Below are 15,269 nucleotides of genomic sequence, written 5' to 3'. Positions count from 1 at the left end.
TTATGAGAGTTGTCTCAGGCATTTCATCAAACACCTTGTGGGTGGGAAATGTCTAAAGATCAACTTTTGAGTGGCCAACTCAGAAGATGCATTATGAATACTCTACTAGCAAGGAACAAGAATGATCTACACTAAAATATCCTAGAACTAACCTAATCACCCTCAATCTCCCTAACCCATGAATTCAAAAGGTGATTACTCACTACTCTTCATGATTCCTCTTAAACCCATATTGGATTTCAGATTAATCATGTAGAGAAATACAGATAATAGATTAGAAATCAACATGATAACATATGATCAAATGAATCAAAGAGATGAACTTTTCCAAAGAGGTTTTTGGTGGTTTCCTCAAAGATAAAGATAATCAGCCCCTGATGGCTTACAAAAGATACTTAAACATAGGTTTAGAAAGTAAAAAACGTGCATAACGAAATGACCAAAAGGCCCTTGAGTAAACATGAATTCGAGCAAACAATAGGCGCGCAGCGACCTCCAATAGTCGCTCCGAGAGGTCGCTCCAGGCTTCGGGAGCGACCTGGAGGGGTCGCTGCGAGACGTCGCTCCAGGCCCATTTTCGTGTCTCCGAGCGATGAAAACTCGAGCGACTTCTCCACGTCGCTCTAGTAAGGTCGCTCCAGGCTTCGGGAGCGACCTCCGTTGATCGCTCTGAGTGGTCGCTCTGATAGGTCGCTCCGGGTCAGTTTTCGGCTTCCACCGGGATGAAATGGCGAGCGACTTCTCCGCATCGCTCTGGTAAGGTCGCTCTGATAAGGCAGGTCAGAGCGACTTGACGGTGTCGCTCTGGGAAGTCGCTCCCAACGCTCTGCTCGTCCAATGATCATCTTTACACCTCTTTCGAGCTCCAAATACACCCAAATGTCTCCGAGAACTCCATGTGGTACTCCAATACCTTATAAAGACTCATGTATGCAAAATGCAACCTAAACATGGCTAAATCCTAGTCTATATGATCAAAATGCACATGGGTGAATGGATAAAACAATGGAAATATGGATGATATCAACTCCCCCAAACTTGTTCTTTTACTTGTCCACAAGTGAACTTTCTAGAACTCATAGGGAGAGAGGTTTGAAAGTGGGATCTCATAGCCAAAAGAAACACAACTAGCACTCAATTCAACATCTAATCCAACGTGAGCACACTCTCTTATTACACTCTAGCTTCTCTAGGCCTATCTCAACTCCTTTTACCCTTACACTCATCATCAAGCATCCAAACATTCAAATCAACCAACTCTCACATTCATTAAGCATAAAACATCAGGTGAATTCTTGCAAATGGTCAATTGGTCCAAATCATTTGGTTGCGTAAGGGAAGACTTTTATTCAAGTGGGCCAAGAGGTTCAAAATCCATGATCTTTTAAAGTGGTTTACTCTCAAAACAAGTAGCCTTGACATTGCACATAATATATCTAAGAAAGAGACCAACTCATGCATACAATGCTCAATCTCCATTGTTCTACCCTTTTCCCAAACGTACAAGTTACACAATCACTTTCCAATGTCAAACCCAACTCCCATCTCTCACCAAAAGATCCCAAGAATAATTTGCACATAAAACTCTTTTTCTTTGAAATCTATAAAGGATTTTCTCAACTTCTAAACAAATCTTAGCTCTAAACAACTTTGCTAGCCCCTTTTTCTTTATTTTTTTTTTTTTTTTTTTTTTTTTTATATATATATATATTTTTTTCGGGGACCAAGACTTTTCATAAACTCGAGCTAGACGTTTATCTATTAATTCCAATAAGATTATCCATTTAAACACAAAGAGTCTACTCTTTTCCTTCGAACTCTTCATGCTTCCAAACCATAGTAACCACACTCACCCCCACCTATAGCTAGACAATAGAGTGCCTAATCTAGCAAGAATGAAGACCAAGCATTGTCGTTCCCGATACTCTCAACATTATGCACATGTAAGGCTTTCCGAAAAAGGCCTCACTCATCAAATAATGAAAGCTCAAAAGGAGGGAAGGGTTTTGGGAATGGTGTACCACTCGAGTTTGTCAAAAAGATTGGCATAAAGAATGTGACAACTCAAGTGTGTATATCCATGACTCAGTACACAAGGGACCATAAGCAAGAAGCATTAAGTTCGTTTAGTTCAAACAAGGTTGTAGTTGGCTTCAAAGGTTGAGTTTCAGCAATCAACAAGTTTCAGGAAGAGTTTTCAAGGCTCGAAGCATACAAGTCTTTTTGAGAGGTGCATAAGCTACTCAGGTGCAAAGTAGTGTTCTTTACAAGGCATTTAAAATCATTGCTCCCAATGCAAGTGAATGCAACCTATATGCTCTAGACTCTCCTAGAAATTGCAAATGATGCAGACTAAATGATTTTTTTATTTATATGCAAATAGGTATGCAATGCATGACTCAATGAAACAACATCAAAGCAAACATGATCAAATACTTGGTACCTCCCCCAAACTTAAATGACACAGTCTCTGTGTTGTCAAAGAGAGAGAGATACCCAAAAAGAGAAAACTAATATGCAAAAACGAAATGGTATATACAAGGGAAAGTAGTGAGTTACCTTCTATGGGGAATGAGTAGAGGGAGATGCTCCCTCCTCGTCGTCCTCAGGTGGTAACTCTTCAAGGTGCTCATCAGCAGGAGTGCCCATCTCTTCAATGTGGAAGGCTTGCCCGAACACAGTTGGTTTCTTCATTTTCCCCTTGATGTCAAAGTGGAGAACATGCCCTTTACCCAAATGGAGATCAATCGTGCCCTCTTTCACATTAACAATTGCTCCTACTGTAGCTAAGAATGGCCTTCCAAGAATCAATGGGTCTTGAGCCTCCTCACCCATCTCAAGCACCACAAAATCTGTAGGTATCTCATACCTTCCAGTCTTCACAGGGAGGTCCTCTAAGATGCCCACAGGGTACTTCACTGAACGATCAGCTAACACCAGAGAGAGTCTACACTTCTTGTACTGAGTGAATCCAAGCTTCTTTGCAACAGACAAAGGCATCAAGCTGACATTGCTCCCAAATCGCAGAGACATTTCTCAAATACCATAGGTCCAAGAGCACAAGGTAGTGTGAAGCATCCTGGATCCTCTAACTTCTCTGGAACATCAAGCCTCTGGATGATGGCACTGCACTCATGGGTAAGAATCATCATGCTTTCCATTTCCTTCTTCTTTGCAGCTACAACATCTTTCAGGAACTTGTTGTATTGAGGAATCAACATGAAAGCATCGATGATGGGCATTGCAACCTGAGCTTCACTCATTTGCTTCTCAAACAGAGCTTTGTATTTCTCTAGCAGCTGCCTCTTGAATCTACCAAGAAATGGAAGTTTGGGTTCATAGGGAGGAGGGACAAAAGAATTCTCACTTGCTGGAGCAACAACTTCACCATCTTTCACTGTTTTCTTCTCTTCCCCAACCTTTCCTTTACCTTTGGCTTCCACTATCTTCTCCAAGATTTCATCATTGGTTTTCTCATCAACAATCACCACTTCATCATCTAAGTTGATGGCCACCTCCTCACCTAGTTTCTCAGCATCCCTGGTGAGGGTTGTAGGAGGTAACTGCTTACCACTCCTAAGGGTGATAGCTTTGGCCTCCTTGGGGTTTTGGTCAGATTTTCCAGGTAGAGATCCTTGCTGGCGATTCTGGTGAGTGTTCATGGAAGCAAACTGATTCTCTAAATTCTTGACCGCAGAAGCAAGATGTGAGAATTTGTTGTTGAGCTCATTGTAGCTCCCATCAATCTTGGAATGAAGGTTCTTCAACCCATAACCAACATGCTTCTCACTTCTAGTCTGAGACTCCAAGATTTGTTTCAGTAAGGTATCAGTGCTGCTCTCTTGAGGAGCAGAGGAACCAGACGAGGGGTTTTGGTGAGGCTGATAGCTGTCTTGCTGGTTGTTTCTAGGCGGATAACTACTTTGTTGGTTGTTGGGGTAGGATTTCTGTTGGTAGTTGATGTACTGAAAGTTGGGCTCTTTTCTGTACCAGCAACCATTGTTGTTAATGAAACACAACTCCTCTGGACCTTCCAAACCCTCAACCTCATTGACAGCAGGTGGATCATCCTGCTTGGAGTTACCAACAAACTTCAGCTGCTCTTGGGTGGCTTTTTCAGCAATGAGTAGGTCGATCTTGTCTTCCAAAGCTTTGATCTCTTTCCTCGTCTGCTTATCATCACCCCTACTGCCTCTGTCGTGGTCTGCACTGTAGACTGCATCACTCTTCACCATGTTGTCAACCAGCTCCTCTGCATCTTCCTCAGTTCTTCCCAAGAAGAACCCATTGCTAGATGTATCCAATCTGGCTCTGTACTTAGGAAGAGCTCCCCTGTAGAATGTGCTCAACAGGCTTTCCTTAGAGAAACCATGGTGAGGACATTGAGCTTGGTAGCCCTTGAATCTCTCCCAGGCTTCACTGAATCCTTCCAAGCCCTTCTGTTGAAAGCTGGAGATCTCATTTCTCAGCTTAGCAATTCTTGAAGTAGAGAAGAACTTCTCCAAGAATGCTTTCTTGCAGTCATCCCAAGTGGTGATAGAGTCGCTGGGTAGGGACTTCTCCCACTGACGCGCCTTATCCACCAAAGAGAAAGGGAATAACTTCAGCTTTAAGGCATCCTCTGACACACCATTGGTTTTTGACAACCCACAGTAGCTGTCGAACCTGTCCAAGTGATCAAATGGGTCCTCTAAAGCCAAGCCATGATATTTGTTGTTCTCGATCACGTTGAGGAGTCCTGACCTGACCTCAAAGTTGTTGGCTGCCACAGCCGGTGCTCGGATTCCCAGTCTATGACCATGAGTGATGGACCGGTCATAAGTACCAATGGGTCGAGCTGCCCGCGGTTGGTGTTCTGCCCCTTGCGGTGGATCTGCCATATCAATATCCAATCTCTGCAAGTGGGCTTGTTGTTCTTCTTCTCTTCTAGCTCTAGCACACTCCCTCTCTAAAGCTCTGATGTCTGCTACTATTGGAACTAGGTTTGATGGACCCATGCTCCTCAAGTTCATACACCTGAAAGTTAAAGGTAGGTGAAGAAGAAGAATCAGTAACAAAACAAAATTAAAATGACTTAGTCTCAAGCAAGTGACTAAATCTCAATGTTCAAATCCACTCAGAATTCGGCAACGGCGCCAATTTGATTTTAGGAGTTTTCAAGGCTCCTAAGATAAATATTGTAGTATAAATGATTGTCGAACCAGTTCTGAGGGATATCAAAGCACCGAGAATGCAAGTACTCACTTAATCTAAGTGCAATCAATGATTTAGATGAGTTTTAAACTACTACTAATACTAGAAAGCAATTACAGAATGATACTTTCTTGACTAAGGGAAAAGAGAACTCATGGGCATAGGGATTAGACCTTGGGTGATCAAGTATCAAACTAAGGATGGCAAATTATCAATCAAACTATCGACCTTAAGCCTAGACACAATTTTAAGCAAGCTCTATGTCTAGATAAATGCTCATTTGCTAACATATCTCAAACATCAAATGTCTTTGGTTGAATAATATGAAAGCAATCATTACTAACAAGTCTATTGGCTATCTTAACACCTTTAACAACAAATGTCTTTGGTAACGTATGTTAAAAGCTTATGAGAGTTGTCTCAGACATTTCATCAAACACCTTGTGGGTGGTAAATGTCTAAAGATCAACTTTTGAGTGGCCAACTCAGAAGATGCATTATGAATACTCTACTAGCAAGGAACAAGAATGATCTACACTAAAACATCCTAGAACTAACCTAATCACCTTCAATCTCCCTAACCCATGAATTCAAAAGGTGATTACTCACTACTCTTCATGATTCCTCTTAAACTCATATTGGATTTCAGATTAATCATGTAGAGAAATACAGATAATAGATTAGAAATCAACAGGATAACATATGATCAAATGAATCAAAGAGATAAACTTTTCCGAAGAGGTTTTTGGTTGTTTCCTCAAAGATAAAGATAATCAGCCCCTGATGGCTTACAAAAGATACTTAAACATAGGTTTAGAAAGTAAAAAACGTGCATAATGAAATGACCAAAAGGCCCTTGAGTAAACATGAATTCGAGCAAACAATAGGCGCGTAGCGACCTCCAGTAGTCGCTCCGAGAGGTCGCTCCAGGCTTCGGGAGTGACCTGGAGGGGTCGCTGCGAGACGTCGCTCCGGGCCCGTTTTCGTGTCTCCGAGCAATGAAAACACGAGCGACTTCTCCACGTTGCTCTGGTAAGGTCGCTCCAGGCTTCGGGAGCGACCTCCGTTGGTCGCTCTGAGAGGTCGCTCTGATAGGTCGCTCCGGGTCAGTTTTCGGCTTCCACCGGGATGAAATGGCGAGCGACTTCTCTGCATCGCTCTGGTAAGGTCGCTCTGATAAGGCAGGTCAGAGCGACTTGACGGTGTCGCTCCAGGAAATCGCTCCCAACGCTCTGCTCGTCCAATGATCATCTTTACACCTCTTTCGAGCTCCAAATACACCCAAATGTCTCCGAGAACTCCATGTGGTACTCCAATACCTGATAAAGACTCATGTATGCAAAATGCAACCTAAACATGGCTAAATCCTAGTCTATATGATCAAAATGCACATAGATGAATGGATAAAACAATGGAAATATGCAAGATATCATCCACTTGAAATCCTTTGTGCTTGTCTCTTTTGCCATGTCCATGGCTGCATAAATGCATCCCATAGCTGGTTTTTTCTCTCCATCAACCATCCTAAGTACTTTTACAAGAGGAGTCATGAGCTTTAGAGCACGTCGAATATTCCTCCAAAAGCTCGCTTGCATACGATACTGTCTAACTTTTTTGGCTCCAGCTTCTTTGGGCCATTTAGACTCGCTCCATTCAGCAGAATTGACCATATCCCTTAAAGGCTTCTGTTGTTTGAGAAACTGAGTCATGGTTATGCAAGAAGTAGCAAACCTTGTTATAGCCGGTCTGTGCAGATTCCTTTGCTTGGTAAATTTCCTCATCATGTTCACAAGAGGGACATGGCTGTAGATATCCATTCATGAACATGCATTTTTCATGGCATTCTTCAAATGCTGGGATTTCTCCAATGTCCTCCAACATTAGATCAATGCAATTTGCAGCATATGAAGTCGAGTAGAATTGCGATCTTTTTGCTTCAAGCAATTTTCCTAAATTTAAATGTAAAGTGTTAAAACAAAGAAAAAAAAATGTTGAATATAAAATATTGGTTCGGATCATACATACCAGATTTTATGTAGTTCTTTGCATTGTCTGTGATAACTTGAACTACATATAAGCTTCTCCAATCTCCTCAACCATCTCATCTAGCATCTTAAACAACAATGTCGCATCTTTCACCACTTCTGAGACTTCTTTCAACTTCATGAAAACAGAACCTTTAGGGGAATTAACTAGGAAGTTGACAATGTCTTTCTTAGCCACTGAATCATGCCAACCATCAAACATAAGTGAACAACCTTTACTAGCCCACTTGTTTTTGTTCTCCTCAATTTGGACAAAGTGTTCTGCACTTCTTTAGTAAACAGTGGAACTCTTAATTCATACATGGTTGGTGGTTTTAATCGTACTCCATATTCCCCAATTAACTTAATCATCTTGCCAAAACTAGGACAGTTGACTGCATTGAACACAAGACCAGCATACAAAACCCACCTAGTGATACCTCAACATACAGTTTCCTTTAAATCTTTATCACAAGCTCCAAGAACACTCTTTCTATCTTTCCTTGCTTGCAAAAATATCAGGCAGAAGAGTAGTCACATACCTGTCCAATGGACCTCTAACTCTCCTCTTCTTAGCATGGACAGACCATCGCGGCTGACTTTCCTTCTCGCCGTCTTCATCATACTCGTCAAGACCTTCTTCTTCTACTTGGAGAACCATGTTACGCTATCTCGTCATCCTTCATCTTCTTGTGTCTGTTTAAATCCTCTCTCACATGTGGTGGACATACTTTACAAACTTTGGCATTCCTATGGTCCTCTCTTAAGTGTTGCTTGAGACGTGAAATCCCACCATGAAAGTCCTTCATACAGAAGATACACTTCCAAGAGTTAGAATTGTTATTCAACATGGTTCCATATTTTCTTCCTGGATCACTTCCAGGACGTGTAGCCTCAGACATTGAAACTCTGATCAAAGGAAAAACATAACAAAATAATTACTATTTGAGTATTGTCAATAGTATTGACCGTTGGTTATAAACTTATAATATACACGTAAAGAGCATGAGACAAAAACTATAATATACATGTAAAGAGCATGAGACAAAAACAAGACTGATCATACACGAGTACACTCAATTCAAAAGCCGGTAAGTATATTAGTAAGACGTCAGTTATTTAAAATTAGACTGTGATCAAAGCTAAGACAGAATTAAGAGAAAAAAGAGAAAAAAAATGATATAAAACGAAAGTACAGAGAGTCATAGACTAACCGCGTGTTGTTAACTCCGACCAAGCAACCACAGTGCGTTCTAATCTGTGACAAAGCAACACAAGAATTTATAATAAGATGAAGCACATACGAGATTAGAAAGAGTAGAGAGTACTCTAACCTTAAGCAAAAAAACTTGAGATCTATGTTTTTGTTAAGTTATGTAACTTGTCTTTTATAAAGAGGAAGCTAGGGTTTTCATAGGTATTTAGACGTTTAAGATTCCGAATCTCCTAAGTATTTTAGACGTCTAAGATTGGTTATTAATTAAGGTAGTAGGGTTTCATACCTGGTTTAGTCCATGGGGCGCGCCTTTGCATCGCCTTTGATATTTTCACCTTATGGCCAAAGAGCTCCATGGGGCGCGCCTTACGGACCACCATACCCTAGCCTAGGAGGTGCATGGCGGGGATAGGACTGTCGCCTTAGTGCGCCTTGCGCCTTGGCACAAAAGGCGCCATTTAAAACACAGGTTTTTGGATTAATGAGTATGCCAATATCACAATGGGACATGACATGAAGTGATTATAATATCTTGTGTAATGCAAACCAATATTTAAAGAGAGACCGTTCAGTTTTATGATATTCTTTCATTCAAGATCCTCAAACTCAAAGATAAAAGTAAAATATTTGGGAGAACTCTATAATAAGATTCAAAATCAACACAAAGAAAGTAGATTTTGTGACACCAAACTCCATACAAAGACCTTAGTGAATAGATGATCCCGAGTTATATAGCCTTATATGCTCACTATCGAGTTCTGTTGTCTTGGCCTAAGGTTTTCATTATCCATTGACTGTAACTTTTTAAACTCTGCCCATGCAAATCATAGAATCACTCTAGCAATAACACATACGCAAGGAACATATATTGATCATATTTAACTAATTAAAACAAGAAAAGAGACCGTTACAAATCACATGCTTTGCTCTTCCCTTTTGCGTCTCCCAAGAAGTGTACCTTTTCTTATTTGAGCCAAACTTGGAACATAATTCAGAAGATGTGGGTAAGAAGATGGTCTGATTGTAGAACTTAGATCAAGAGGATCCACTTGCATGTCTTTATTTCCTCCTACAACGTGTAATATTTTGTTGTGGTTCGTGTAATGATTGCAATACATTACAGCTTTGTTCTCCCCACTTTTGGCTTTCACTGTTAGGACCTTCCATGACATGACCGATCCAGGACTAGTGTTTCACCCATACATGTAAAGTATCTTCATTGTAAAAACTGCCTAACAGACAAAGCTGTTCATCTTTAAATACAGATAAAGCTGATATATTAAATGGAAAAGGCTGAGGCAGAGATAGATTATGAAATCTCTTGGCTGAAAAATCAGAACTGAGTAAGAAATTACTGTGTGGACTCTGTGGTTGAGTAGCAAGCCAATAAGTATTTCCCTTCACAGAGATGCCACGACTATATTGTGATAAAAACCAATCACTACACCAAGTACTTGTGACACCTGTCACCTACTATCTGGAGAACAGCGTGCCACCAACAATACCTCATAATAAAATAGCCCATATACACAACTTTCACTCATTCTTAGCCCAAATAAAAATCGAATAAAAAGCCCAGTAGCACCAATCCGTCGAAATATCATATACTCATCTGTCTCACCTGAAATGGGGAAGAAAGAGGAGTGAGTAACAAGGGAGTCACTCAGTGAGGTATGGGATGCTAAACCCGAAGTCCATGGATTTGGACATAGCACTCCGAATAAATATAATTTAATCCTAACATATGATAACCATGACACCTAAAGTACCCAAGAAACAAACAAGATCCCTAGTTACCGGGTAAGTGCCCACACACCCCCAAATAAAGGTCTCCCCCTATAAGAGGCTTCTTGTATAGGACTAATGCCCATACACACCGTCCGGAGACGCTTATCGACCTCTAGGCTACTGTCAACAGGTCGACTAAGCTGACCGTAGCAAACCTCAACACAAACACCCGACCTACAAAAGTACATCTCTGTATTCGGCTAACAATCTCATGACTCCTCATAAACAATTACTTTTATTCACCAATTCTAAATGAAACAATCACGTCGAACCATCTAGACCCCTATATCCGGTTTAAGCAAAGAACCTAAAAATTAAACAAGCAATGGCAGACTTGATTTCACACAGACGGAATACATTAAAAATAAATTATACTTATTCAAGTCCCTATGCCGTGTACGAGAAGTTCGGAAGTAGACCCTCACCTTAGCCAAAATTGGAGATGGATTCGGTTACTGATACTCTGTCCATTAAGACTCGGTCTAGACTTTTAGAAAGAATTACTTCTTTAACAAGCTACACTAAAGTCCAGATTGCTTCCTACGCATGACATGACACGTTTAAGGTTTATGATACCAAGATTACTTGCGAGACAAGTAATAAATGAGATACCACTTAACTATCACGTTTAACAATACGGGCTCCATCTACTATGACCAACGGCAATGGCATGGCCCGGTGATGCTGGTGGTGGTGGTATGATACGACGGCTCCGGTCTCGTGCGTCTTCTCCACGTCTTAACCTCTCGGTTCAACAACTCCGGCTCGTGTGGTTGGTGGGGGTGGACGCCATAGATCCGGGGTAGCACATCACTTCTCTACACCTTAACTTCTTGTTTCCATTACTTTAACTCCAACTAAAGCAACAATGGTGCTCCCAATGCCACGAAGGTGACTCCGATCAACGATGGTGATGGTGGTGACTCATGGTGGCAGTAGCACACGACTAATCCCCATCGAGTTATGGATCAAACGAGCGGTGGTTTGTGATGAATGGTGGCTCCGGTGTTGCTACTCCTTCTGTTGGTTAAACGTTCCAAGCATCTCCATCACGAGATCCATGGTGATAAACGATAAAACAAGGAAGTGAAGGAGATGGGTAACGATGATAGCGCAAGGTGGTAGAACTATGATATATACACATGGGTATATAACTCGGTTCATTAATGGTTAGGCTCAATCAAATAAATTAAATCAAACCATGAGCTACTAAACCAAAATCGGGGTCGTTACAGTACTCTCCAAGAATTAGTGGTTAACTCATATAATCTCGTACTCATTTTTGATTGGTAATATCACTTGAAGATCCATTCTCAAGATTTTGTACTGCTTGCGGGAGAACTTGTTATCGTAACCGAGAGCATAGTAGTCGTCCCACTTGTAGATGTCTCTAGGTCAAGTCCACTTGGTTTCCCCTGACCATGGATTCCGAAACACGAGTTTTGTTATCCTTTATGGTGCATAGCAATAAGCCGTCACAGTGAAAGACGTTATCTATAGCGACTGGTGAAGCATTAAGGTTGAAATGATATGCTACCTTACAGATGGAGAAACATCGTTGTGCTGCAGTCCATGGAGATTGATCCTTACTAAGAATACCTTATAATCAATCAACATGATACTCAGAGGCTCCTCCTTTTGTGTACAAGCTGAGTGTTTCCTAGCAAATCTCCAAGATTTTAATAGAGCGTGCGATTGTTTTGAAGCTGATCGAAACCGTGACAGAGATTTAGCAGGAACCCTATAGAGAATCTCCTCTGTCAAATCCCTTGGAAAGTTTCCCCACTCCATAGAGGCTGTGATTAAATAAATTTAGTAAGCCAGGCCAAGCAACGTACGAGCTGAGAAAGATCCAACCCTAATTATATCCTCTCAGAGACCTAATTCCTTTTGTTTCTTGACACAAAAATACACACGCATCAAAAAACAAATGGATTAACAAGTTCTCAAAAAATAATTAGTGGGTAAAAAATTTGAAATCATCTATAAGATAGGGACTATTTAACAAAATCTAGCAAACTATGTGGAAACGTTTACACAAAGTCTTAACTCTGAACTGACTTAACTTTCTCCCAACTGTCTCATTAAATATATTTCTTCTTCTCTTATTGTTTCCTGAGAAAATTTCAGGATCTATTCAACTACCAAAGACGATATTTTTTCTTCTGGACTCTGTATAATCAATTATTCCTCCTTTCTTTCAGCGAAGGAAAAATGGGGCAACAGCAATCGAAAGGGAAATTGCTGTTTGAGCAAGTGAGCTACGGTAACTCTGAAGGGATTCAATCTCTTCATCGTGAAAGAGCAGACCTCGAGGTTCAATTCCATTGATTGATTGTTATTGAAATGCTCGTAAATTAGGGTTTTTACGTAATTTGTGTGATTTTGGGATTGAAGTGGATGGATAGAGAAGGGAAAACGCCTTTGATCATGGCTTGCATGAACTCTGAGCTTTATGACGTCGCCGAGACTTTGATCGAGTTAGGCGCTAATGTCAATGCTTATTGTCCAGGTACTTAAGAGCTGGTTAGGATCATAAAGAACGTTGAGTACTTATAGCTAACGTGGTTTCTCTCTCTCTCTCTCTCCCTCTCTCTTGTTGGTTATAAGCTCGCCATGCAGGGACTCCTCTGCACCATGCTGCTAAAAGAGGTTTTGAGAATACCGTTAAGTTACTTCTTTCCCATGGTGGTATGTGTTTATTATCTCTTACAACTTATACTTTGAGTTTGATACTCCCTAGTTTTTAAATTTTTGTTTCCAAATAAGTGTTGTTTTAGAAAATATACAAATTAAATATTATCTTAATATGTGCGCACAAATCTAAAACAATAATTGAACTAAAACGGAAGGAGTATCTCATATGGTATAATCCCGTCTTTGGTAGCAAATCCACTTGTTCTCAATGATGATTGCCAGACACCACTTGAGGTCGCTAGAGTCAAAGGGTTCAGCAATGTTGTACGTGCCATTGAGGTATGATCATTTGTTGTTGCTGACTTGTAAGTGATAGATATGATTGTTTTGTGGATTGTTAACTATTTTGGGTTTGTTTATTCTCTGTAGAGTCCCATCTGCTTATTCTCTGGTTGGATGCGTGAGTTTTACGGCCCTGCCATTCTTGATTTATTTGCTCCTCAGCTTCTTTCAAGAAAAGTGTGAGTATCCACTATACTTCACCCTTGTCTATCTTTTCTTTCTGTGTCATACTCTGCTTGTGTGCACAGAAAATGAATTCTGAGGAAAACGTTTTCCATTTTGCACATGGCTACTTATGAATCATCTAAAGATTATGATTTGCAGATGGGTAGTCATTGTACCAACTGGTTCAAGAAATCCTGCAAAGCCTTTCAAGTTGGAGCTGGTTATATATGCTAGTTTGCAGGTACAATGATCATTACTCTTAACAATTAAGAGAACAAGTTCGGGACGTTTTACTTTCTATGTGTTTGAGTGGTAATGATATAATCTCAGGATGCACAGCCACGCGCAGTGATGCCGTTGTGGAAAGCAAACTTGGAGGAACCAAAAGCAAAGCAGTCTGATACTTCAGTGATTATTGTCGAGAACTCCACAAGTAAATTTCTTGCTATGCTTTTAATATGTTGTTGACATGCAACCTCTTGCTTTGTGGTGGATTATGATTGAAATTATTCTGGTGGATAGTTCCAAGACGCAGGAGGCAGAGAAGAAAACGTAGGCATCAAGTAGTTAGGCGTAAGTCTACACTGTTTAGTTGCTAGCAACCATCTTTAGTTCATATCAGAAACTTTTTACCTTCATGAACTAAATAGATCTCTGTTTTATCTGATCTTGCGTTAAAATATTTTGTAAGCTTTTCTTCTCTTTTATTACAGAAATACGTCTTAGACTCGCTCCATCCATTGAAGGTGACGAACAGCAGCTTAAGTGGTTTTGTGATGCATGTAAAGGAATTCCTCAGGTGATTGTCAAAACAATATTAGCCAATTTAATGTTTCATTTCATCGTTCTTTGTATTATATAATGAAACATTAATGGAGTTAAATATACAGACAACATATCCTTCAAACTTTCTCCAAACAGCACCGTCTGCGCCGCCACTTCATCATGCTATGAGTGAGACACCAAATGCCAATCACCATTCCATTGATGAAGCAAGTTCCTCAACAACACCACCTCCTCCTCCTCCTTCCTCAGGGAAAGCAAGCACCTCGGGTCTCAATAGCCATGAAAGTGTTATTGTACATGAACCTTCACCATCAGCTCCTCCATTGACAGATGATGATGATGTACAAACCTTAGCGGATGGTCCAGTTCAGTACCCAACAATCGATTCAACACCTGTAGATGTCTCATCTTCGTCTCCTCTACCACCTTCAGCAGAGGGTGAAAAGAAAGAAGACGGGAGCGCTGGACAGTGTTCTGTATGTCTCGACGCTCTATCGGATGCGGTTTGTGTCCCGTGCGGACATGTAGCGGGATGCACGTCGTGCTTGACTGAGATCAAATCCAAGAACTTGGGATGTCTGGTCTGTCGGGCCAAGATCGATCAGATCGTTAAAGTGTACCGTGTCTGAAATAGATACAACTCACATGGGATGATCTCTCTCATTCATTGTGTTGTGAGATTAAAGCTTTCTCAACCATTGCAACTATCTTTCTCTATTACTCAACCAAGATTAAGAACCATGTTTCTCTGTGATTGTTAAACAATACTTTTATACATTGAATTGTAAAACAGTACATATGGTTTTGGATGAAAGAAGAATGTAAAAATGAATTCGTACCATATTCTATTGTAGTTTACAATTGATTGTATTAATCAAATATATCTATCTATATCTATCCCATATGTATTAATTCTGGAGCATTGGTTAAATGATAACTTTGAGAAGCATGTTTACGTCTCTAAGTTGAGAGGGCTCTTCAGATTTTTTTTTTAAATTGGACCGATTTTACTAGGATTATTTAAAGAGTGACATTAAAGACCACTTAATAATTTAATATATTTCATCAACTTTGAATATGGAAATCTATATATATATATATATAAAGTTAACTTTTAC

At 40.4% G+C, this 15,269-nt stretch overlaps 1 protein-coding gene, 1 non-coding gene and 1 pseudogene across 2 annotated transcripts; 2 read left to right on the top strand and 1 right to left on the bottom strand.

Annotated features, from left to right (window-relative positions):
- The first annotated feature begins 4,365 nt into the window (after positions 1 to 4,365).
- LOC125581052 lies at positions 4,366 to 4,472 on the top strand. The gene has a single exon (XR_007318763.1). It is a non-coding gene; the product is annotated as a small nucleolar RNA R71 (small nucleolar RNA).
- A 6,978-nt stretch (positions 4,473 to 11,450) lies between these two features.
- LOC125579973 lies at positions 11,451 to 12,012 on the bottom strand (annotated as a pseudogene).
- Positions 12,013 to 12,197: 185 nt separating this feature from the next.
- Positions 12,198 to 14,992, top strand: LOC106446240 (putative E3 ubiquitin-protein ligase XBAT35). Its single transcript, XM_048746250.1, has 10 exons — positions 12,198 to 12,537; positions 12,619 to 12,733; positions 12,832 to 12,912; positions 13,109 to 13,197; positions 13,288 to 13,379; positions 13,525 to 13,606; positions 13,696 to 13,798; positions 13,888 to 13,938; positions 14,079 to 14,164; positions 14,256 to 14,992. The coding sequence occupies exons 1-10, from the start codon at positions 12,436 to 12,438 to the stop codon at positions 14,778 to 14,780; spliced, it is 1,326 nt and encodes a 441-aa protein (XP_048602207.1). The 5' UTR covers positions 12,198 to 12,435; the 3' UTR covers positions 14,781 to 14,992.
- Positions 14,993 to 15,269: the final 277 nt, after the last annotated feature.

Source organism: Brassica napus, chromosome C1, assembly GCF_020379485.1.
Source record: "Brassica napus cultivar Da-Ae chromosome C1, Da-Ae, whole genome shotgun sequence".
In the NCBI taxonomy this organism is placed as follows: Eukaryota; Viridiplantae; Streptophyta; class Magnoliopsida; order Brassicales; family Brassicaceae; genus Brassica; species Brassica napus.
This window is presented reverse-complemented; position numbering and strand designations above follow the sequence as displayed.

What these genes read in the sequence shown, in the direction of transcription:
- LOC106446240 (XM_048746250.1), top strand. Translation starts at nt 12,436, where the DNA reads ATGGGGCAACAGCAATCGAAAGGGAAATTGCTGTTTGAGCAAGTGAGC. An exon ending in GTGAAAGAGCAGACCTCGAG is followed by an intron (nt 12,538 to 12,618) that starts GTTCAATTCCAT and finishes TTGGGATTGAAG; the next exon opens with TGGATGGATAGAGAAGGGAA. An exon ending in TGTCAATGCTTATTGTCCAG is followed by an intron (nt 12,734 to 12,831) that starts GTACTTAAGAGC and finishes GTTGGTTATAAG; the next exon opens with CTCGCCATGCAGGGACTCCT.